The following is a 26,550-nucleotide window of genomic DNA, read 5'->3' as shown; positions in this document are numbered from 1 at the left end:
GACAGTTTTGATTTTTTTTATTGATATCCGTTTTGTAAACGTAATGCGAATGTAACAAAACAAACATAAGTTATGTACATGTACATAGAAGGGCATTAAATATAGCATATAGTAAACAAGAGGGCCTGAAAGGCCCAAAGTCGCTCACCTGAAATTCAAAGGAACTGACCTGTTCTGTGCAGCCCAAGATGTCATTAGAACAATATGTTCTTACCAACTTTCATGAAAAGTGAACACCCTGGCAGCCACGTTTTTCAACAGACCAGAACCATTTTCATACACATCCAAGATATCATTTAAACAAATATACTGACGATTCATAAGTCCATATAAGGAAAAATGCCCCGCCCACTGGTGGCCATGTTTTTCAAGCAACTGGAACCAATTTCCAACTTGTCCAAAATTTCATTGCGACAAATCTTCTGACAAAGTTTCATGATGATCGTACAATAAATATCGCTTCTAGAGTGTTAACAAGGTTTAACTATAGCTATATAAGGAAACATGCCACGCCCCCTTGGCGGCCATGTTTTTCCACCAACCGGAACAATTTTCAAACTCATCCAAGATATCATAGGGACAAATCATCTGACAAAGTTTCATGATGATCGGACAATAAATGTGGCCTCTAGAGTGTTAACAAGGTTTTACTAAAGCATGATATATAGCCATATTAGGAAAAATGCCCCGCTCCCTAGTGGCCATGTTTTTTAAGCAACCGAAACCATTTTCGAACTCATCCAAGATATCATTAGAACAAATCTTCTGACCAAGTTTCACGAAGATCTGAAAATAAATGTGGCCTCTAGAGTGTTAACAAGGTTTTACTATAGCCATATAAGGAAAAATGCCCTGCCCCCTGGAAGCCATGTTTTTCAACCAACCAGCATCATTTTTGAACTCGTCCAAGATATTATTGGGGTGAATCTTCTGACCAAGTTTCATGAAGATCGGACAATAAATGTGGCCTCTAGAGTGTTAACAAGATTTTACTATAGCCATATATAGCCATATAAGGATAAATGCCCCGTCCCTTGGCAGCCATGTTTTTCAAGCAAACGTAACCATTTTCGAACTCATCCAATATATCATTGAGACAAAACTTCCGACCAAATTTCATGAAGATTGGACTATATATGTGACCTCTAGAGTGTTACAAGGTTTTACAATACCCATATAAGGAGAACTGCCCTGCCCCCTGGCGGCCATGTTTTTTCACCGATCTGGACCATTTTTGAACTCGTCTAAGATATCAATAAAACCAATGTGTTGACCAAGTTTCATGATGATTGGGCAAAAATTGTGACTTCTAGAGTGTTCACAAGGTTTCTCTATAGCCATATAAGGAATACTGCCCACCCCCTGGCGGCCATGTTTTTCAACGGACCGGAACCATTTTTGAACTCAACCAACATATCATTTAGACAAACATTTTGACAAAGTTAGATGAAGATTGGGCATCAAATGTGACTTCTACAGTGTTCACAAGGTTTTTCTTTTTTTTGACCTAGTGACCTAGTTTTTTACCCAGCATGTACCAGTTTCGAACTCAGTCGAGGTATCAATGGGACAAATGTTCTGACCAAATTTCATTAAGATCAGACAATAAATGTGGCCTCTAGAGTGTTCACAAGGCAAAATGTTGACGACGCACGACGGACGACTCATGACGGACAAAAAGCGATCACAAAAGCTCACCATGAGCACGTTGTGCTCAGGTGAACGTGCTCAGGTGAGCTAAAAAAAACACATGGGTGCTTTGAGCTGACTGACGCTGTGGGCGGTGATTGGTACTGATTTGGAGCATATCTCAGCCATGGTTACAGGTGCAAGGTTTTAATTATGCCGTCGAGTGATATTCTGTAATATATTGAACAGTTTATATGATTTTATAAATAATATATTTGAAACTTGGATATAACACGCTTTTTTAACCCAACAATTTATTCTTTTTTAAGAGCATGGCGAAAGCCATTATTTACACTGAATCATTACATTTGATCTTAACAAAATGCGCAATTATGGGTGTAAATTGAAATAAGAACTAGTTTCCAACCAGCGTTGATGCACAACGTTTATGTGAAATACCTTTACAGAAAATTTAATAGCTTGAAACATGGCAAAATAAACAAGGGCTGTTTGTAAAACATGCATGCCCCCCATATGGGCTGTCCGTTGTAGTGGGAGCCATTGTGTGAATACGATTTTTGTCACTGTGACCTTGACCTTTGACCTAGTGACCTGAAAATCAATAGGGGTCATCTGCGGGTCACGATCAATGTACCTATGAAGTGTCATGATCCTAGGCAAAAGCGTTCTTGAGTTATCATCCGAAAATCATTTTACTATTTCGGGTCACCGTGACCTTGACCTTTGACCTTGTGACCTCAAAATCAATAGGGGTCATCTGCAAGTCATGATCAATCTACCTATGAAGTTTCATGATCCTAGGCGTATGCGTTCTTGAGTTATCATCCGAAAACCATTTTACTATTTCGGGTCACCGTGACCTTGAGCTTTGACCTAGTGACCTCAAAATCAATAGAGGTCATCTGCGAGTCATGATCAATCTACCCATGAAGTTTCATGATCCTAGGCGTATGCGTTCTTGAGTTATCATCTGGAAACCATTTTACTATTTCGGGTCACCGTGACCTTGACCTTTGACCTAGTGACCTCAAAATCAATAGGGGTCATCTGCAAGTCATGATTAATCTACCCATGAAGTTTCATGATCCTAGGCGTATGCGTTCTTGAGTAATCATTCAAAAACCATTTTACTATTTCAGGTCACTGTGACCTTGACCTTTGACCTAGTGACCTCAAAATCAATAGGGGTCATCTGCGAGTCATAATCAATGTACCTATGAAGTTTCATGATCCTAGGCCCAAGCGTTCTTGAGTTATCGTCTGACAACCACCTGGTGGACGGACCGACAGACCGACGGACCGACAGACAGACATGAGCAAAGCAATATACCCCCTCTTCTTCGAAGGGGGGCATAAATATTTGCAATAACCCCGGTACAGTATGGTGGACAAAATGTGACATAGATCTTTCTGCTCCACAAGGACAAAACAAAGCATATTAACTGTACCGCTTTAGTTATTTTAAAAACATGTTCTTAGCGTAAATTTTAATCTAACGTAACTACATGCATGGAATCATAAGAAAAGCAGGGTATATGTTGAACTCCCATATCATGCCTCAAACTGCATATTTCATGCTCATGGTCCACATGTGACTGAATGAAATCAGTTCATAATATAGCACAATAACCTTATCCTTCCATCATTACGGAAATGTTTCCATGTCTGACTCAAAAAGTAAACACAAACCGGTATAACAACACAATTTCAGTTGTTGCCATTTTTTTTGGTAAACTGCCTCCATGTAAAGCAACACCTCTTCATTTGCCCATGAGTTAATACAATGTTTCGCTCACAAACAGCGCGAAGCTAAAAGAACCTTCGCCCCATTCCAAAGCCCCCTCTGACCCCAAAGCCGCCCCTACTAGGACCGAGCCGACGGGGGATATGGAAAGGGTCGGGCCCTGGATCCACAATTGGCCCTATCAGGTCGTAACGGGGTTGTGGCAGGGTGGGCAAGCGAGGGCCAAACCGGCCCGGTATTCCCGGAAGACCACCTGTAACACAGAGTTGATTTAGGGTGAAAATTCATGCACTTAATTGTGCCGAGAATAAAGCTAGAAACAAAGGCACTATACAGCTGCAATACAGCAACCTATCCATTCCAGTTCTTCTTGTTCAGTATTGTGTACTTTAGCCGCGTTGCGCAACATTTTACATTTGCCAAATAATTGAAGTGTGTTTGCTAAATAGAAAAATTCTAGATTTTACGTGACTTTTTTATAAGGCAAACAACACAGTCTCAATGCTTAAATCTTAAAACAATAGTTAAATTGTTTTCAAATATGAATAATGGGATGTGTTTTGCAAACAAAAAACCATTAACATCATTAAAATGCAGCTAATATTGGTCCTGGAGCAAGTGTGGTCATGGATCTCGTGCACCAAAGTAATGTACATAATCCAAAAGTTTGAAACACAGTCTCCATTGTGAGTATCCCTGTGTAGTGTTTTTCCCAGGCCATTTTTGCATGGCGCTGCACCATGCTGCCTTTCTTAAGCGCCACTCTGTGTTTTTTTAAATAATTTTATGATTTTCCCACGACTGCCTCTGATGCAATTATAAGTTTCTCCCATAACCAGGTATTCACAGAACGTTCTTGCCCTTTTTTTGCCTCAACTGTCCTTTAAAATGCCCTTTTTGAAAGTAATACGCCATGTCCCTTTGACCTCCTATCAAAACACTACTGTGAACATGTTGTATTCAATCAGACCCGTGGATAAAATACCCAAATGTCAATTTGTTGTATAAGCACAACTTTAACTTTTTTAATGTCTATAAAACTATTTAACTCTGTGTAACATAGTTCTGGAAATTGTATGTATAAATTTTAATTTGCAACACATGGATAACAACTGTGAGTTGTTCATTTAAGTCACTTACTAGGAAAGTTTGGATATAGGTCGTAATCGCCCCCAATGATGCCCCTGCCTGGTAGAGGGGGCATCCAGTGACTGGGCCCACCGAAGGGGTACTGAGGCCCCCAGAAGGGCGGGGCTATCAAGGTGGTTCTGCTCATGAGCTTCCTGCGCTCCTTCCTGGACTTGAACTCTTGTTTGTAGAGCTGGGAATGTGAAAATATGAGTCCCGTTCTGACAAAACTGGGCATAATACATGTGCGGAAAGTGTCGTCCCAGATTACCCTGTGCACAGGCTAATCAGGGATGACACTTTCCACCAAAATTGGATTTTTGCTAAGAAGAGACTTCATTTAAACAAAAATTCTCATAAAAGTGGAAAATGGCGTCCCTGATTAGCCTGTGCAGACTGCACAGGCTAATCAGGGACAACACTTTACGCACATGTGTAAACAGTGTAGATTGAAATACTTTTAACAAAAGCAATATTTTTTAAGCATCTAAGTACATGTTTTGCAGAAAGTGGTTAAACTGTTGGTGTTTGTAAACTAGTCAAGTGTAGTTCACCTCATGCCGACAGAATCATGCATTGGAATAGCTCTTTTTGTTATTGTGCATCAAACATTTATGGTAGCGTTTTTAACTGATATAAGATGGACCTGACATACCTCTTTCCAGTTCTGTGACAGACTGTTGTCTCTTCGGTCTGTAAAAAGCAGGCAAAGAAAAGTTTGTAATTCATCACTTAGAACTGTGTCATAAGTAGTTATAAATGTCAATTAAATACAAATGTAATAAAAGGTTGGTAAATTATTTTGCTGATCATTTAAGAATGATTTCAGGCCATAAGCAGTAATACATTATAGGTCAATAATTTTTGGAAATGTCAAGAAAATGATCTGACCATATTTCAAAACTCAATGAGAATGTCAACCAAATGATCAGACCATTTTACAAAACTGAGTGAAAATGTCAATAAAATTATATGATCATAATACAAACCTCAATGACAAATCCAATGATGTGACCATATTACAAAACTTATTAAGAATGTCAATAAAATGATAAGACCATATTACAAAACTCACTTAGAATGTCAACAAAATTATATGACCATGTTACAAAACTCACTTCCAAAGTCCTTCAGATATAGCCGTCTCCATATCGAAGGGTCGCAGCATGTGTCATAAAGTTCAGTGTTAACGCACGACATCTGTAGGACGCTACGCAAGTCCAGGGTACTCAGGATTCGAAGCTTAAAATAATGGGAAAAACTGGAAAACAATTTTTCCACACAGTAAATTAAAAAATAGCCATACTGTTTTAAGAATAAAAGTACAGCTAAAAGGCAAAGGCCCCTACATCCTGTCCACCGCCACCCTGCGGAGGCAGGCCAGGAAACATTGAAATACATTCACATAGTGATTTAAAGATTGAGAATGAGAAAGCATCTTTTTCGCACCTCCCTCTGCTGCCCCTCAAAACTGGTCAACACAAGAAGTGTGGTAATCTTTAAAGTTTAATGTATTTTTGCAAACCTTCATTAGCAAGACTGTGCTTAAACAAAAACATTTCAAGTGTAAGACTAAGAATTTCCATGAATTCAGCCCACTTTTAGAAAACCAATAAATGTTACATACTTGTTTGCCTTTCCACCCTGTTTCAGTAGCCCCTGTAACATTATTGACCCCTGATATTGCCCTAATTATATCATCCATACTTGGTTGGTCACCTACCTTCAGTTCAAGAGTGAGAGCCATCAAACCAAATATGTCAACGAGTCCAGCAGCTGAAAGAAAGCACAGACTGTTAAATATGTAAACATGCATACCTTTCAAAATGCTCCTTTGAGAAAACATGTGAAAAATCATTTAATTCCTCAAAGTGTATATATAATGTGTTTGTCATTTTATATTGACATGCCTTAAGCAAATGAATTTCACTTTAAGTATTAAAACTGTGCCATTTTATAAGCAAACAATAGGGCCTGAAAGGCCCAAAGTCGCTAAACTGAGATTCAAAGGAACTGACCTGTTCTGTGCAGCCCAAGATGTCATTAGAACAAAATGTTCTTACCAACTTTCATGACTAATGAACACCCTGGCAGCCATGGTTTTGAACAGAACAGAACCATTTTCAAACACATCCAAGATATCATTTAAACACATATTCTGACAAGGTTTCATGAAGATTCATGAAGCCATATAAGGAAAAATGCCCAGCCCCCTGGTGACCATGTATTTCAAGCAACTGGAACCATTTTCAAACTTGTCCAAGATATCATTGGGACAAATCTTCTGACAAAGTTTCATGATGATTGGACAATAAATACAATGTATGGCTTCTAGAGTGTTAACAAGGTTTTACTATAGCTATATAAGGAAAAATTGAACAGAACAGAACCATTTTCAAACACATCCAAGATATCATTTAAACAAATATTCTGACAAGGTTTCATGAAGATTCATGAAGCCATATAAGGAAAAATGCCCAGCCCCCTGGTGACCATGTATTTCAAGCAACTGGAACCATTTTCAAACTTGTCCAAGATATCATTGGTACAAATCTTGTGACCAAGTTTCATGAAGATCGGACAATAAATGTGGCCTCTAGAGTGTTAATAAGGTTTACCTAAAGCAATATATAGCCATATTAGGAAAAATGCCCCGCCCCCTAGAGTCCATGTTTTTAAAGCAACCGAAACATTTTCGAACTCATCCAAGATATCATTGGGACAAATCTTCTGACCAAGTTTCATGAAGATCGGAAAATAGAGTGTTAACAAGGTTTTACTATAGCCATATGAGGAAATATGCCCCGCCCTCGAGGCGGCCATATTTTTCAACCAACCGGCATCATTTTTAAACTCGTCCAAGATATTATTGGGATGAATCTTCTTACCAAGTTTCATAAAGATCGGACAATAAATAGATAGATAGATAGATAGATTTATTTCAACATAAAATGCATAGATTTACATGGCAGCATGTTATATACACACAATAAGTAATAAAAAACAACCTGCATGTATAAACAAAGCCATGTCAATCAACATTATACGTTAAGGATTGCACAATAAAGGGTTTGCAATTAAACCCTTATTTCCATTGTGGTCCTTTAGTTATAATATTGTATGACATAGGAGACAACGTTTTATATCACAGTATATAGTAATATCACAGTGAATAATAATGAAAGACATGTGACATATTTAAGTTACACTAACCTAAATGCATAGAATATATTCTGATAAGTTCTAGACTAGACAATTATTAAGAAGTTATCACAATTTAAGTGTTTAAAAATTAACATAAAATTATTTGCCAAGCTAAAAAATAATCATACAGCAACTAGATAAGACACAATAAATCTATCTATATTGACATTCAAGTTAAATCAACAGTAAGAAATCTTAAAGAGATGCACATTAAAAATCTATCTGGCTTAAAAAATGCTCCCTAACACTGTGTTTAAAAGATGGAATACTTTTGGCATCTCTGATATGCTGAGGAAGAGAGTTCCAGAGAGTACACCCATTGAAAGCAAATGACTTTTTGCCAGAACCCTTGACCCTTGGAATGGCAAACCTATTGCAATCATGCATGTTTAGATCAGTATTAGGAGAGTCTGACTGTGTTCTAACTCTGAACCTAGTATTCTTATAGTGAATATTACTGACTGGAGTAAAATTATCTTCCATATATAGCGGAGCCAACTTAGAGCTTATTTTAAAAACATGACAAAGTGTGATCTGGTTTACTCGACTTTCAATAGGCAACCAGTTAAGTCTAGTAAAATGTTCTTTACCAATGTGAGACCTAGGATGTAAATTTAATATGAACCTGATAAGTTTATTTTGGGTGACCTGTAACTTGTTTTTTAACATTTGAGTTAAACCAGTGTACCAAACAGAGCAACTGAAGTCAAAGTGGCACTGAATTAAAGACATGACTAGAAGCCTTCTAGTATCTGTGGATAAAAATTCCTTTTTTCGATATAAAAACTTTAACCTTGCATTGGCCTTCTTGATGACTGACTCTGCCATAGAAGTAAAAGACAAATTTTGATCAATTGTAACCCCTAAATACTTGACTGATGATGTAGATGAAATGGGTGTTCCATCACATGAAATATTTAGAAAGGATTGTGACCTGAGTTTCTGCCGTGAACCAAACAGAATTGATTCGGTCTTACCTAGGTGCAATGACAGTTTGTTGTCAATTAACCATTCACTGACTTGCTTTAGATCATCACTAAGCATCTTCTCAACCGTAGATATACTTTTATCCGAAACTAAAATGGCAGAATCATCAGCATACAAGAGTAATTTATGTGTAACAACAGCTGACATATCATTTACGTAGATTAAAAATAACAAGGGACCAAGAATGGAGCCCTGTGGGACACCACAGGAAATGTTTTCTGACGACGAAAAGGTGCCAGACACATCAACAAGCTGTTTCCTGTCAGACAAATATGACTGTAACCACATTGTTATATCATCTCCCAGACCAGAAGCACGGAGTTTCATTAAAAGTATCGAGTGGTCCACGGTATCAAAAGCCTTCTGTAAGTCTAAAAGAACCATGCCTACAGCATTACCTTTATCATTTTCACCTCTAATGAAGTCAGATAAGTGAATAAGACATGTGTCGGTGGAATAACCCCTCCTAAACCCAGACTGATATTTATACAATAAGTCTTGATCTTGGAAATACTTTTCAACTTGGTCATACACAACACGTTCAAGTATCTTTGAAATGATATTTAAAATAGAGACAGGTCTGTAATTACCAACACAAAGCTTATCATTCTTCTTAAAAAGAGGGACAACTCTTGCAGACTTAAGATCATCAGGGACGACCCCTTGTATAAGTGACAAGTTAATGACATGAGCAAGGGGGGCAGCAATGATAGAAGACCCATCCTTTACAAACCTAGAAGGTATACCATCCAACCCAGTGGCCTTTTTAATACTAAGTGAATTTAAGTATTTCAAGACTATACTCTCAGTCACAAGTGAAAAGGAATAACTATTAGGATGAACCCCTTTACTACTGTAAAATGAATAAATAAAACTACAACCATATGTGTATACCTTTTCTGGAAGTTTCTTAACAAGCAACTGTTGTGTAGTAGCTGTTAAATGTCTCAGCAATACATTTCTTTTCAAAACAAATACTGTCATTTATTTTTAAGCATATATTTGCATTAGGAGTAGAAGAACCTTTCTTTGAAGGCAAGCCAAGGGATTTAAGTATTTTCCATAGAGAATTAGAATTATTTTTGTTTTCTTCTAGGGTACTTTTGTAATAATTTTTCTTAGCACTAATAATAAGACTTTGAACAGAATTTCTCAATTTCTTAAAAGTGTTATAACTTATTTCAGACTTATCAACTTTATATTTGTGAAAAGCTCTATCTCTTTCATTTATAGCCTGCAAAATATCTGAGTCCATCCAAGGTTCAGTCCTTTGCTTTAATCTGACTTGTTTCACAGGAGCTATGCTATCAATAACAGAAATAAACAATTTCTTAAAAATATCCCAAGCTTCACTTGCACTGTCACATGACAAAACAGGAGTCCAATCAGTTGATAACAAACTAGCTTGAAAATTCGCCTTATTGTATTTTTTCAAAGACCTTAAATTAACAGTATTATGAGTACCGATATATGACTTGACAGATTTCCTGGTACAAAATATTACAAAATGGTCACTAAAAGAAGTTTGTATTACACCAGACTGTGAAATTTTGTCCTTATCTGAAGTTAAGATCAAATCAATAATAGTAGAACTAGTATTTCCAAATCTGGTTGGATTACAAATAAGCTGTTTAAAATGGAACATATCAACAAAAGATTTTAAACATTGTAAAAGAGGATAAGACTTTCTACATGATACATCAGTGTTAAAATCACCTAACAAAATTGTTTCATGTTCTAAGAAGTGAGTGTCTGATGAACATAATTCATCTAATATGGTATAAAAGTTGTGTAGGTGGTCTGTACAAGCATCCACATAAAATTGGTTTCGTTTTAGGTAAAAAAATGTGGCCACTAGAGTGTTAACAAGATTTCACTATAGCCATATAAGGAAAAATGCCCCTCCCCCTGGTAACCATGTTTTTAAAGCAACCGAAACCATTTTCTAACACATCCAAGATATAATTGGGACAAATCTTCTGACCAAGTTTCATGAAGATCGGAAAATAAATGTGGCCTTTAGATTGTTAACAAGGTTATACATGTACTATAGCCATAAAAGGAAAAATGCCCCGCCCCCTCGTGGCCATGATTTTCAACCAACCGGAATCATTTTTGAACTCGTCCAAGACATTATTGGGATGAATCTTCTGACCAAGTTTCATGAAGATCGGACAATAAATGTGGCCTATATATTGTTAACAAGATTTTTTATAGCCATATAAGGAAAAATGCCCTGCCCCTTGGCAGCCATGTTTTTTAAGCAAACGTTACCATCTTCGAACTCATCCAAGATATCATTGAGACCAATCTTCTGACCAAATTACATGAAGATTTGACAATAAATGTGGCCTCTAGAGTGTTAACAAGGTTTTACTAAAGCCATATATAGCCATATAAGGAAAAATGCCCCGCCCCCTGGTGGCCATGTTTTTAAAGCAACCGAACCCATTTTCGAACTAGTCCAAGATATTATTGGGATGAATCTTCTGACCAAGTTTCATGAAGATCCGACAATAAATGTGGCCTCTAGAGTGTTAACAAGATTTTACTATAGCCATATAAGGAAAAATGCCCGCCCCTTGGCAGCCATGTTTTTCAAGCAAACGTTACCATTTTGCGAACTCATCCAAGATATTATTTAGACCAATCTTCTGACAAAATTTCATGAAGATTGGACAATAATAACCTCTAGAGTGTTAACAAGGCAAATGTTGAAGCCGCACAACGCACAATGGACGACGGACAAAAGGCGATCAAAAAAGCTCACCATGAGCACATTATGCTAAGGTGAGCTAAAACATTACTTTTAAATAGAAAATTTGGTGTGAACATTTCTTTTATTTACAAATTCATGCAAGGGTTCCCTTAAGATATTTGTGAACACTGTGATCTTTTTTTGTTCACTTTGCGTGGTTAGTCACCAATTCATCAAGCAAGTGATTAAGATATCTATAAGCATTCATACAGGTAGAATGGTATAACCAGAACGCATGTGTCATATTGTCCTTCTTCATGTTCACATTTTTAAAGTCCAACAATAGATCTAAAGTGAGCAGCTTACTTTAGGCTCATACCCGTAAATCAAAAGTTCATAGCAGGAAGCTTATTACAGTACACTGAATGATGTGAGCAATGTTAGAAGGTAAAAGAAATTGCTCAACAAAGTATTGTTTGTAGATTTTAGACAATCAAGTATGTTTCATACTGCTAGTAACATCTTAATATTTTGTTTCAAATTTAAATATAAATATTTAATCTCCTGTCAAAGTTTTACTTCTCTAACTGCTTGATATGATTCCATGTTGGTTCATAAGGATACCAAGTATACTTTGGTACCCTGGAACGGTACATTCCCAATCTAATTGCAATTATCAAGACATAAAAAATCCAAAGTATCTTGTTAAATTGTTCAAAATGAAACCCGCACTTAAACTTGCATATCTCCTCTTGGAAATATAAGTTCAACAGATAATAATCAGCAAAAAGTGGATTCTGTTTTTATTTATTCAATTATTTTCTCATTTTTAAAGGCAGGTTTTGCTAAAATTCAAAAATTGGGTGAAAACAACAATAATTTACTCAATTTTTACTGATACTGAAACCATTTCCATTGTGGTCAGGGTGAGTTCTTCATTTAGAATGATTTGTTAAGGTTGTAAGAGACATTGGTAGCCTGACTATATTCAATCTCTGAACTAAAGCTTTGTCATAGAAAACTATGTGACTAAAACTACCCAGCACCACTTGGTCACAGACAAAGCAGCATTGCTAATGGCTGCGCTCTTGTGCTAATAGCTTAGGAATGTGTGGATCACACATATAATCCATGACCATGACATATTATATCAAGTTCAAATAAATCGCATGGAAACAGTGGAAGAAGTTTGCACCACAAACTTATCATTTTTAAAGTTTATAAACAAAGTTCAAGGGATGTGAAAGCTCAGGTATGTGTGAATAAGTGGACATGAAAAAGGTGTCTTGCATATCTTAACTTCATATTGATGACATATTTAAGTTCCAATTCAATCGCTTGAGAGATGTAGAATAAGTTCCATTCAAAACCTTTTTTATCGTTGTTTCCTTCTGCCATAAAAATGTCTCAATTCAATGATATGTAACAAATAAACATGTGGACCAATGTGCAGGAAAAGGGTGTCTGCAAGATCACCACTTCATAGAGATGGCAAAAGTCAAATATCTATTAAATTAATTGAGAAATGTAGAAGTTCACTCCACAAACTTATAACATTTTATTGGGAAAAATCAACAAACCAATCAACCAGCCAACCACCAAACAAAATTGCCAACTATGTGACTTCCATATATCCCCTGTCAATTCTGTTCTTATTACTTGAACTCCAGACTTAGAACAGGTGTGTGAATACAGGAATAGGATTTCAAACAAAAGTGCTCTATGCAGCATATCCCACCTGTCCTGAGGTCCTGAACCAGAGGGTTTGCTATGCTGTCTTTGAACACTCGCGATAGTTTGGCCAGGTCTCCATAGCTTGCTGCACAGTCTACAAAGAGTCAAATAGAACCTATTGTCATCAAGTGTATAATGCTATCCATTATAATGATAACACATTATTTAATAGGTTTTATATTACAGTAATAATACTTTTTGTACATGACTACACACACAGAAAGTATAGTTTCTACACATTTACAAACTGCATGAAAGAAACACTATTAAATAGAGGATATTTGTTGGATTTGTGGAATATCGATTTTAATTCAATAGTGATCATAGAAAATATTCTTTTTTCTATGATCAACAGTGCATTAAAATCAATATCCCCCCCCCCAAAAAAAAACATTGTTTTATTTAATGCTTACCAATGATTATTTTTGTATTTAAACTTAAATTATTTCGCTAAATTGATGAAGTCATGACATAAAAAAAACACATCATTTCACAGGAAAATAGTGTGAAACAGTTAATTATCAGTTTTAATTCACAGATAAAAAAAACCGGAAAGCATAAAATAAATATGCATACAAGTTATCCAAAGATATGATTATGATTAAGTAAAACGCAAACCAAACAAATGTGCATAATAAATCTTATATGTAAATATGTCCAGTGAAAGACATAAAGAAACTGCATTTTTGCTTGTTCATCTAGATTTGCTGCTGTTTTCCATGGTATTCGGGTTATATGTTTGTGGTCTGTAAACCTACTGACACTTTTACTGGGTGAGCAAGTTTACCCACACTAAGTGCACGTAATTATGCTGGGAACTGATAACTGCCCTACTTGAATCTGGGAACTGATAACTGCCCTACTTGAATCAGATGAAGGGGAAGAATGGGAGAAGGAATAATTCCATAACTAATGCCATCACAAATTATGTGGCCGGGTCAGGAATAAAAAAACGCGCTATCCTCCGATTCGTAGTCCAGCGCTGTACCAACTGAAATAATCAGCTCAGTTGCTTGATCTGAATCTTGTCTCTCACATTTATTCTATGAAGCTTGAATAATAGGTTGTTGTCAGACATTCACATGTTTTACCAAACATTAATTTAAGGCGATTCGGCTTGGAAATAAGAACACACTGCTTAATGGTGTACTGTGGAATCATCTATTTTCTGATACATTAAAATACTTGGATCATAAAACCTGGCAATCTGTTTGATCTTGAATTCATGGATTTGTTTACTTATGTCTGATTTAAAACTTTGGACCTGAACATTCATTGGACATTTTTATTTTTTGGTTGAGAGCCCCCACAAGAATCAGAGCCTCAAGTATAACACTGGTTTCACAGAAATAATTGTAATAACTGTACCATTGACTCGTGGAAATATTGGGCCATTTATATCAAAACCTTGATCATCTTCAATCTAGAAGTAATCTTGGAACAAATAATAAACCAAGAGCTAGTTGTAGAATCTAAAGGAAAGCTTTGTCACAGACACGACTACAATCCCTGCATCGCTTTGTCAGCTCAGTTCAAGGGCAAATAAATCAGGAATGCGTCTGTCATTTCACCCATTTATGCCCAGTGGACTCTCCCATCCTTCTAAATTGGATCAATTTTTTTCCAAAGTTAGGGATGTCTAGTATATTTATTTATGTATTTAGAATATTTCTTACAGAAATTCCTTTAAGCAAACAGCGTAAACCCTGATGAGACGCCGCATAATGCGGTGCCTCATCTTGGTCTACGCTGTTTGCAAAGGCCTTTTTTTCTAGATGCTAGGCATAAATGGGTTAAAAAAAGTCTTGCAAATTGACACTTCATCGTGATTGCATATTTGAAGGTAAAATTTTAATCTTAATCGCTTAATAAATACAAAAGAAGTTGACTCCATCAACTGACTGGTACAACATTTTAAGTGGACTGACCAACCGACCAACAAACAGAGCGACTCTAATACACCCCCTTTAAAACTGCTGGGTTGTTGTTGTTTTTGTGTGGGTTTTTTTTTGGGGGGGGGTTGGGGGGGGGGGGAATCATTAGTGTCACACACTGTTATCTTATTATCTCAACATAAATGTTTGCATGCAACAGACCAGATACTGCATCCTGTATAAAGCATCCGATATCTAGAGAACACTTTCTGGTCGCATCATGTCCACCACCAACTTTACCTAGGAAGAAATATTTGTTGCAATAAACATTTAATTAACATTTATATTTTTATATAAACATTGATTAATACTCACAAACTTATTTATAGAAATGTACATTAAAAAAAACACTGATACTGCTATGCCAAATATATATGTTTCATCATACGATGGTCAACAACAACAAAATTCCAGCAAAAATATTTCAGAATATGTGTTTCTCAAAACATTTCTGTACATTTTGGTGTTATGTTTACACTTCGCAGAATAAATGTGACAAGCAATTAACTTTATGGTATTCCAAGCAATGTATCATTTTGATATGTTCAATACTTCATGAAGGTATTTGATTTAATCCACACTTCAATCTTTCAAAGCAGCATGAATTTGACAACAAACAGAAATACTGGCTAGCACACATTGCCCAGCCAATATCAATAGAGTCGCGTTCTGTGAAAACTGGGCATAATGCATGTGCGTAAATTGTCGTCCCAGATTAGCCTGTGCAGTCCGTACAGGCTAATCAGGGACGACACTTTCCGCCTTAATTTGATTTTTGCTAAGAAGAGACTTCATTTAAACGAAAAAATTCATAAAAGCGGAAAGTGTTGTCCCAGATTAGCCTGTGAGGACTGCACAGGCTAATCTGGGACAACACTTTACCCACATGCAATATGCCCAGTTTTCCTAGAATGAGACTCAATAGGTCATAACTTGAGTTAATGATGTAACTTGCAAGTAAAAGGCATATCAAAGGTTTTGTTTAAAAAAAGAAGTATTGAGATTTTTGATAATTGTTTGCTCATGTATCACTGTAGGAGACACATAATATGTTTATAGTCACATTGATTAACTGATAAAATACTTCTTTACATAACTTACTTTTGTATATATTAATGTACTGGTATTCATTTGGGAGATCAAAACAACGCTCTCACAGGGAGGTCACGAGTTTGATCCCCACTGTGGCAGCCATCTTTAGATCTCCCAAATGGACACCAAGTACTGGTGTAGAAAACGGACTCGAGGCTTTCGATGCAATTGAGCTAAAAGAAATAGGCTTAAATTATGTTAATATATTCACGCCTGAACACATAAATACCAGCGGGTACAGTACCATGTGCCATGACTGTCCTGCCCGCCTGTAGAAGGGTCAGACTGCAAGTGTGGTCCCCACAACCAGGGTAGGAATATGTGAACAACTGGTAACCCTTCTGTCTCCACGTGGAAGTAGGGGGTGCAGTGACGGTGGGGTCTTGACTTGCCTGCAACAGAAGTTCATACGCTAACAATTTTCAAAAGTCATTTATTTTTTGCCACTCAAATCTGTGAAAAAATATGAAATAATTATATTCCAATAAATATGCATTAGTATAATATCTAATATCTATGAGAAGGACTTAATACATGTGCGTAAACAGGGCTTAATACATGTGAGTACAAAATTGTCCCAGATTAGCCTGGGCAGTCCGCACGGGCCTATCAGATTGACAATTTCAACTTTTATTGCATTTTTAGTTCAAAGGATGCATCTTTTAATCGAAAATGCAGTCTTGGCGGAAAGTGTTGTCCCAGATAGTGGTTGCGGGATAATATAAAACGACTATGTAGGCATATGCATTAACCCTTTACCACTTAGATACGTATTTGTACGCATTTGTAGTCCCTTTGAAAGTTAAATATAACGTAAGACCTTTCTAACTTGATTCAAGATTTTAAGGCTTCATTTCCAACCCTAGATACTGATGTGCAGCAAACAGCATAAAACCTGAACAGACTGAGAGTTACTCGCAGGCTGTTCTGGTTTTATGCTGTTTGCAACACCTTGCTGGGCTTATCAAAGGTCCTCTGTTTAAGACAGATCCAGTAATAAATTGAGCAATTTGGAATTAAATTAAGGAAAATCCAAATCCTTGCTTACCAGAGGGATAAAGCCAGTCTCCAACATGAGAACATGTAATACAACCGCTAGTTTCTCGGACATAGTGACAGGCTCAAGAATGGTGTACATTTCCTTTAATAGAGAAGGAACCTGCAAGCAAACAACAAAAAAAACACAATAAATTACATTGCATGTTTGAAAGTGACCATATACAGAAGAAACCCTTAAATTGTGTCACCCCTTTGCACTTTTTTTAAATAGGCACTGTTTTCAGGGAAGTTAAGTTTCAGTCTAAAGTTTTAACTCCAATATTATTATTCTCCATAACAGTGGGATTTTGCCTCAGGCCAACTGGAAAAAGGCCTACAGACACAAGACAGACACCATTTGTTTTTAAATATTCAGATCCCATTAAAAATGTATTGCAATAATGTACTGCATAGGCTACAGACCTTAAAACAATTTGCCCCATCGAAACATTGGACTGAAATTCTTACACAAACAGCATGGAATACCTTATGCATATCTCAAGCAACTCTTGGATTATAAATAAATCTCGCTTCGGTAAAAACGGGGCTTAATGAATTTGAGTTAAGTGTTGTTTTAGATTAATCTGTGCATTCCATACAGGCTAATCAGGGACAAAATCTTCCGCTTTTATAGTAAGTTTCAGGAAAGTAAAGACGAAAGCGTTGTCCCTGATTAGCTTGTGCAGACTTCACAGGCTTATCTGGGATGACACTCGACAACATGCATTCTTTGTTATCTGGGATGACACTCGACAACATGCATTCTTTGTTTATCTGGGATGACACTCGACAACATGCATTCTTTGTTTTCCCAGATAAAGGCTCAAATCTATTTCATTATGCAGTAGTGCTCTTTTGTTTACCATTACAAATGTAGACCCATGATTGGTAAAATGAGTCAATGATTAAAAAATATAAGCTGGCCCATTATATTTCCATGTCACAGGGCATTGTAATTATTGATGATAAAAATTGGATGAGATTATGGGGTCCAAGTATACAGCCAACTGATCCTACCTGGCCATCCACTGCCTCCCTACACAGCACTGGTTCACTCAAACATCGCCATACAACCGCCAAGTCTACCTGGAACAAACAATGTGTCGACCATTGCCATTACAGGAACCAAATAAGCCACTATGAAAATTGATGTACCAAGTTTGCAAAATCTTCATTGTCAATGTCTTTATCAGTACTACAAAATTTGATGATCTTAGTTTTCGAAATAGCCATTGGCATAGACTTATTAGCCAATCTCAAAGTTGGTGATGTTTCCCAAAAAGTGATTTTCAATGCCATGATAGACCTTTAAATAAACATATGTTACCTGTTCCCCAAAATGTCATCGCCATCAGCAAATTAGCCTATATCAAAGTGTGTGTAACTTCTTCAAAAAATAGTCATTGTCAAAGCTATTTAAGCCACGGTGAAATTTTGTGTTCCTAGCAAACAGTTGCTAGCAATTGTCAATGTATGTGGGCCTTGTTCTGTGAAAAGGGGGTTTAATGCATGTGCATGAAGTGTCGTCCAGATTAGCATTTGGAGTCCGCACAGGCTAATCAGGGACGACAGTTTCCGCTTTCATGATATATTTCTTTTAAAGAAAGTCTCTCCTTTGCAAATATCCAGTTTAGGCGGAAAGTGTTGTGTCTGATTAGGGACGACACTTTCGCACATGCATTAACCCCCCTTTTCATAGAGCACGGTTTCACAGACCTGTTATGCTATTATAGATAAAATGAGTAGTGTCATAATTATGAAGGTAAGTTTCAAACTGGATGTTATTTAAAGATATTTCTATTTTCAGATATGAAAGCAATCTTGCTGAGTTTACCTGAACTATGTGAGATAATCTGGTAAACATCAATCTAACAAGCAAATTCGTTGAATTGATATCCACCGCCAATATGCTTCTGGACACAAAAGTGTTATATTTGACACTCAAAAAGCATTTTTTCAAGATACAAAGGGCCATAACTCCGTTATTAACAGATGGTATGCAATGCCATTTGGCGTTCATCATCCTCTTATCCAGATATATACTCATAGCAAGTTTCAATGAAATCCGCCAAAGCACTTCCAAGATATGGCTCCGGACGGACGGAAAGACGGACGGACAACGCCAAAACAATATCCCTCCGCGGATGGCGGGGGATAATAACAAGTAATTCTGTCATGTGAAAGTTGGTTAATTGGTTTCAGAGGCTAAACAATTTCTTAGATCATATCATGATTTAAAGAAAAAGCCTACACATGCATGCTTTCATGCACATGTCAGCTTGACATACTGCAATGACATTGGCTTAGTTCCCTAACTTCTAGCTAATGCAGCAAAACATAACTAGAACAATGTTCTTAGGAATACAGATTTAAAAGCACTCTCCCTAACATACGAATATTGAAACTCCAGCAACATAACCAGCAGCAAAATTACTTGTATCATCCTATCATATTATTTATAAAGGTATAAAACACAAAGGCACTGGAACACGGAAGAGATGTTATACCTCTTCTTCTTGTACTTCCATTTCAGAGCAGTCGTCTCCAGAAGGGAGTTCACTCTGTGCAAGATTACTTCTCTCCCCTGATGACTGTGTACCAAAAAAAGAAGAACAGCCAACTATTATCTGTACATAGAACAATGTAAATTGTCTAGAATAAAAGAACATGCATTAATTTACATGGGCTAAAATTTACAGGCAAATTAAGTTGGCAAGAGAGATACAGTAATAATGAAATAAGAAAAAAAAAGCTTGCATTTTTTTTAATTAATACTGACTGCAAATATTATATATGTTAACAGTAAAGCAACAGGGCAATGATGGCCCTCAAGTGCTCACCTGAGTTCAAAGAACACCTTTGACCTTACTTGACTCAGATACTAACATGGTTTCATATTGTCAAGATTAACATTCTGACCATGTTTTATTAAGATCGAGTCATAAATGTGGCTCCTGTATTGGTAATATGAGTTTTCTAAGATTTAAACTGATGAAGTTATGTTTGGAGACATGTGACCAAGATTCTAATCTGACCTAGACATTGTCAAATAACATTCTGACCCAGTTTTATCAATGTTGAGTCAAATTTGAGACTTCCAAGAGTGGTAAAAAGGTTTCCAAAGATAACACATGGTGACAAAGATTGTGAAACCAGCCAAGATATTGTCTAGATACCGGCAAACATTCTGACCACGTTTTATCAAGGTTGACTTTTTAATGTTGCCTCTAGAGACTGAGTGCTAACAAGGTTTATAAGATTTCACCTGGAGGCCTTGTGTTTGAACGCATGTGACCAAGATTCAAAAGCAGCCAATACATTGCAAAGTTTATCAAGATTGAGTCATAAATGTAAACTCTACAGTGGACACAAGATTTGTCTAAGATATTACCAGGTGATCTAGTTGATAGACACAAGTAACCCAGATCGGAAACCCAGCCTAGATAGTTTCTGATATACATTCTGACCACATTCCATTCAGATGGAGTCATAAACCAAACTCTAGAGTCATCTAGGAACAAGATCTTGTTCTAAGATTTGACCTGGTGACCTAGTTTTAGTGTGGTACAGACAGATAGTCCAGGACTGTACCTGACCCCTGATTAAAACATATTAGCACTGGATAAACTAAAGTATAAACAAATAATTTTTTACAAAAAAAACTGCAAATTATGATTTTTGTCCTTGAATTGTTTTCTTTTTTTATCACCTTCAACTAGGACTCAAAACACTTGGAGCCTTTTTGTAACACTTAATGATTCAAATGTTAATTGGCACTGATTAACCAAGCACTTTTTATATATTTTGCAGAACAAATGTGCATCATATTATCATAATTTGCACTAATTGACATCATACAGTTCTTCCTCAAATGATACGAAACAAAAGCTGTGAATACATTGAGCAGAAATTTTGGTTTTGCACAACGATCATCACTTGAATGCTGTATTACCTTTATAATGTACATGCCTTTTTTACCAAAGTAACGCAAATGTTATTGTCCACTGACTTACTTGCACTCATTTTCCAGGTTTTATGACCAGTATCAAGTTGCAAAAACTCTTATGTTAGATGTCATCAGATTAACAAAAACTGCACATTATGTTTTGAATGCACTTGCCCGAATTATCATAGTCATTTGTGAACTTAAAAAATAAGCTACTTCCCCAACTATATTAATTATAAACAAGATGTGTTTGTGAAACACAATGTCCCCCTATATGACGTTTGACCTTGAAGGATGACATGAGATACACATGCATTTCAAATATAAAATTGCTAGCTTCAATATTGCAGAAGTGACATTACATGAGCAATTTTGACCCATATATTTGACCTTGAAGGATGACCTTGACCTTTCACCACTCAAAATGTGCAGCTCCATGAGATACACATGCATGCCAAATATCAAGTTGCTATCTTCAATATTGCAAAAGTATTCATAAAATAAGTGATTTGGGCCACATATATTTGACCTCTGACCTTGAAGGATGACCTTGACCTTTCACCACTCAAAATGTGCAGCTCCATGAGATACACATGCATGCCAAATATCAAATTGCTACCTTCAATATTGCAAAAGTACTCATAAAATGAGCGATTTGGGCCACATATATTTAACCTCTGACCTTGAAGGATGACCTTGACCTTTCACCACTCAAAATGTGCAGCTCCATGAGATACACATGCATGCCAAATATCAAGTTGCTACCTTGAATATTGAAATACTGCAAAAGTGTACATTAAATGAGCGATTTCGACCCATATATTTGACCTTTGACCTTGAAGGATGACCTTGACCTTGACCTTTCACCACTCAAAATGTGCAGCTCCATGAGATACATATGCATGCCAAATATCAAGTTGCTATCTTCAATATTGCAAAAGTTATTGCAAATGTTAAAGTTGGCACAAACCAACCAACAGACCAACAGACCAACCAACCAACAGACAGGGCAAAAACAATATGTCATACACTACTATAGTGGGGGACATAAAAAAAATCTGATTGTCATTTTACTTGCCCAAGCTTCGTGCAAGTGGGTAAGCAAGAAAGACTGAATAAAAATTGGTAGAAATATGATCAAATACGATTGTTGAATTTTTTTAAATTAATAATAGGGGAAAATCTGGATGTTTGAAAACTATTTAGCATCATAAACAAGAATTGTTTGGGCTAAAACAGACTGTGTCCCAAAAACTTTTTGAAAACATAGAGTAATAACGGTCCTTTGTTTTTATTGACACTGTACCTCTGCAGTTTGTGTGTCCATTTGTGACTGTCCCTTTATCAAAGGTAAATCACCCTGTGTATCATCTCTTCTTTCCATTGACGATGTATTGGAACATTGTGCCTGGCTGGGTGATTTATTTTGAGAACTGCCTACTGTATCCAGAGTTCTGCTTGTTGAGATTTCATTCTGATGCTCCTTTAAAGAAGTATAAACTTCTGAAATACTAAATTATAAACAAAACAGAAATCCAATGTTCAAATAAGTTACAATATAACATGTTATAAGAAATTAAAACTGTATAATGTAGATAAAAACACACACACCATTTTAGTCACTTGAAGACTTTCTAATTAAATTATTCATTTGAGGTACCGGTAACTGCTTTAGCGAATCATCATGTTGTTTTTTCTAACTTAAGCAGACATTTATTATCATGTTTACATATATTTGGTTTAAAGTCACAAACCTCAGTCAAATTAAAACAAGGGACAAAATTGTATCAACGACACAAAACCAGGTTTTCAATTTGAAAAAAAAATTCTGATAAATGGAGACAACTCAAACTGAACTGATTGTTTATAATTAACCCCCGTTGTTTAAAAATAAATCTATTTATAGTCGTGGCGACCTTGACCTTGGAGATGTTGACGTAATTCTTTCATGCGACACACACTGTCCAATGATGGTGAACAAATGTGCCAAATCATTTTCAAATCTCACAATGAATGACATAGTTATGGCCAGGACAAGCTCATTTACGGCCATTCTTTACCTTTGAACTCAAAGTGTGACCTTGGCCTTGGAGATATCGACGTAATGCTTTCGCTCAACACACAAACTAATGATGGTGAACAAATGTGCCAAATGATTTTAAAATCTCACAATGAACGACAAAGTTATGGCCCGGACAAGCTTGTTCCGCCCGCCCGCCAGCCCGCCAACATTTGCCAATCTAATAACCAGTTTTTTCCTTCGGAAAACCTGGTTAAAAATATATACATTAAAGTATTTTTACAGAAATATTAATTTACTTTTTTATATTGCTCTATGAATTAATGATGAACCACCAATTGGTCATTGTTGCCTCAGTTACTACTTAAAAGTACCCAGGTTCTCCTTAGTATTCTACAATGTACCAAGGATATAGAAAATCAGCATAGGTATATTTAATAGGTCATACTTCGAGGTCTATTTTCCATTCCCCAGGTACTTATTTGTAAACTGAAGAGTACATTAAAGAACTTCCTGCCACGGCAATGACCAATCCAGTTTTGATGGGTACAGGAAATACTCTAAAATGCACCCGGCAAACATTAGACAGTACTTGAGTTTTATAAACTTTTATTCCCCTCCAAAATCGGATGTCGTTAAACACGCCATCAAATTACAAAACAAATTTCTCTTTTAAAAAAACCTGCCATAACAAGCCTTTTTAAGTACCAGTTTCAATAATACTGAGGCCATTTAACAGAAAATTGATAGCAATATTAACATAAACACAAGGTCGCAGTGGTGTAGTGGATGAGCTGGTGTCTGCCTAGCGATCGGGAGTTCTTGGGTTCGCTCCCTACTCGGGAGCGTTCTCATTATCTCTTCCATAGACACAAAGTTCTGGTTCTTCCCAGGAAACAGACTCGACAGTGTCAATATCTGCCTATAATAGGCCTTCCTGTAATAGTCAGCAATTGACTGTAGGAAGTACGAAGTAGAAGTAGAAGAAGTAGAAGCAATTAATTAACAAAAAATGAGCCGATGAAGACCAATTTAGCATGAGTTTTCCCGGGTAAGATTTAATATATTTCCCGTACCCGGGGTACATTGTAGTATATTCAAGAGTACCCAGGGTACTTTTTAGAAGTTCCCTAGACGACAATGAACAGTTCTCCAGAGCTCCAGTTTTATTAACAATACAGTCAATTGGTGTATAGCGAATTTTAGTGAGTAACGAATAGGTTAAACGTTTTTTGCAAAATACTTTTATTTATGTTAAGATTTATAGTTTACTATCAATTGAATACAAAAAGCCTATCATTGTTAAGTCGATTCATGTTTTTGTTGACGTGTGTCAATGTTTACAACTGTTTCTTTTTTCGAAAGCAAAACAAGGTCACGTTATGTAAGCAATGTTTTTGTGACGACAGGAAAAGTGCATACGAATGGTTTCTTGAATTTTGTAGATTTTGTTTGGTAAACATAATGTTCACTGATGTAATATTTTAGTATTATGTGTCCTTTACAAAAGTAAGAATGCTCAGAAATAGATTTGTACCATATAAAATAAGCATGAAAGCTGCAACCTGGGATTTAGTGAATAACGGACATATGGTGACCCATATTCAGGAATGTGGGGATTGTCTCAAAATAAATATACAAAATGTACACTCAATTGAAGTTGTCCAATACACATGTGGTAAGCGTTTGGCTATGATATTAATAAGTGAAAACATTATTTTTAATGAAAAATAATCAAATTATAATGAAAAATCAATTTCTCTCAAAAACATATTTTTCACTATCAAATCTCTATATATAACAAGGTATTCAACTCAAAATGACCTGAATATAGGGTGCATCGCTTTGAACAGCCATTACTTCATCAATTGTGCAGCGATTTCCATGAACTTGGTCTTATTAAACACAGAAATGAATTTCCTTTCTGGAAATGTACATATATTGCAATTATTTTTTACAAATGCTGTGTCAAATTTCAAGAAAAAACACGATACACATGTAATCCGATAAAGACCTAAGCGATCCGGTAATGGCTGAATCAGTGTACCATGAAATTCGCGCTGTAAACAAATAATATTTTTTCGGAAATTTAAAACCGCTGGCATGTTTCAATAGGAAAGACATGTGTCTATCTAGGTTTAATGGTTAAATTACTGAATGCATGGTGTTTACGTTGAAATGAGACTCAAAGTCCTTAGCTATCCGTTATACACCAATCGACTGTAGGCAAACTTGGCTTTTGTGACTTCAAAAAGACAGTGTCTTACTTGTTTGGAAGGCCCAGGGCTGAGGGGATCCTGACTGTGGTGCATCTGTATGACATGAATGAGGTCACCACCTACAATACCACAGTCACTTAGCAATTTGGCTGACAGGCACAGAGCATCTGTACCATTAAGGCTCAGATGGAAGTCACTGAAAGGGGAAACAAAAACAATTTTAACAGCTAACAATGCAAAGAAGCTGCTGTTAAATTGTGTGCTTACAGTTAACATCATAGATACTTTATCATTTGCGGATAAATATTATAATTATTTTAATATTTAGCAAAACATCTTTGATGAAAACAGTGAACTATTTAGCAAACTTAATCCGAAATGTAGTCTCCGAAAAATGATGACTATTTCAAAACAATATTTTACCCATTGAGCAAATCTCCAAATAGATGTCTCACGCTTTCTATGACACCTCCCACGGTTATGCCCTCAGTTTGCTCGTCATTTAACTCCAAAACTCTCGTTGTTTTCTTACAACGGACTCGAAGTTTCATTTTTTGTTTGTGAGTTATACAACTTTCATAGATTGCAACATCATTCAGTACAAGGGAGGGAACTCTGTTTGGGTTTACACATTTTTATGCAACCATGGTTACTTCTCTTTGAATAGTGGTTCTTTTACGTTTTGGTAAATCGACAAAATTGAAAGAAGTTCAGCTTCACAAGTTTTCGTTGTAGTTATGATATTTGCGAGGTATAGTGATATTGAACAATCACAATGCTCTAAAATAGCCATTATAGTGTACATTATGCATCTTTTGACGATTTAAAAACCTAAAAATTATAAAGCTTTATAAACGCGAAATGATGTGAGTAATTTGAGTTCTGTTGTTTTCTCTTTATATATTTTGTTACAATCAGAGGATTGCATTTAAGAAGTATAAAATACACCACTCACTGTATGAATACGGGTGGCCGAGTGCTTTAAGTGTTAGACTTTTACTTCATTTGTCAGTGGTTTGAGCCCAGTTTAGGATTACTTTTTGGCGTTCTGTAATTTTATTCTTGTTTTTACTTGAGCTATTATTCCAATGTTTACATTTATCAATTTAAAGCAAAACACGGAATCTAGATGACAATATACGCTCCGTGCATTTAC

General features: G+C 36.2%; 1 protein-coding gene across 3 annotated transcripts; it reads right to left on the bottom strand.

The window, feature by feature from the left end:
• On the bottom strand, positions 1–26,002 carry LOC127882131 (F-box only protein 7-like). Of its 3 annotated transcripts, XM_052430595.1 has the most exons (15): positions 25,818–26,002; positions 25,443–25,590; positions 22,462–22,638; positions 19,717–19,800; positions 18,227–18,295; positions 17,220–17,330; positions 16,416–16,563; positions 15,242–15,319; positions 13,150–13,239; positions 6,246–6,298; positions 5,641–5,764; positions 5,178–5,215; positions 4,535–4,715; positions 3,447–3,647; positions 1–1,860 (listed from the first exon to the last, which is right to left on the bottom strand). In XM_052430595.1, the coding sequence occupies exons 1-14, from the start codon at positions 25,943–25,945 to the stop codon at positions 3,460–3,462; spliced, it is 1,617 nt and encodes a 538-aa protein (XP_052286555.1). In that variant the 5' UTR covers positions 25,946–26,002; the 3' UTR covers positions 1–1,860; positions 3,447–3,459. The 3 variants fall into 3 exon arrangements, with proteins under 3 accessions (XP_052286555.1, XP_052286554.1, XP_052286556.1); XM_052430594.1 differs by having other exon boundaries at positions 1–3,647; XM_052430596.1 differs by having other exon boundaries at positions 1–3,647; positions 19,717–19,797.
• Positions 26,003–26,550: the final 548 nt, after the last annotated feature.

The sequence above is a fragment of the Dreissena polymorpha genome, chromosome 5, assembly GCF_020536995.1.
Source record: "Dreissena polymorpha isolate Duluth1 chromosome 5, UMN_Dpol_1.0, whole genome shotgun sequence".
NCBI classification, from domain to species: Eukaryota; Metazoa; Mollusca; class Bivalvia; order Myida; family Dreissenidae; genus Dreissena; species Dreissena polymorpha.
Note: the sequence above shows the minus strand (reverse complement) of the source record. Positions and strands in the feature narration are given on the sequence as shown.

Excerpts from the sequence above, each read along its gene's own strand:
- LOC127882131 (XM_052430594.1), bottom strand. The coding sequence starts at position 25,945 with ATGAAACTTCGAGTCCGTTGTAAGAAAACAACGAGAGTTTTGGAGTTA. Across the intron at positions 5,765-6,245 it reads CTCTCACTCTTGAACTGAAG|CTTCGAATCCTGAGTACCCT; the intron begins GTAGGTGACCAA and ends CATTATTTTAAG. Across the intron at positions 5,216-5,640 it reads ATATCTGAAGGACTTTGGAA|ACCGAAGAGACAACAGTCTG; the intron begins GTGAGTTTTGTA and ends TGCTTTTTACAG.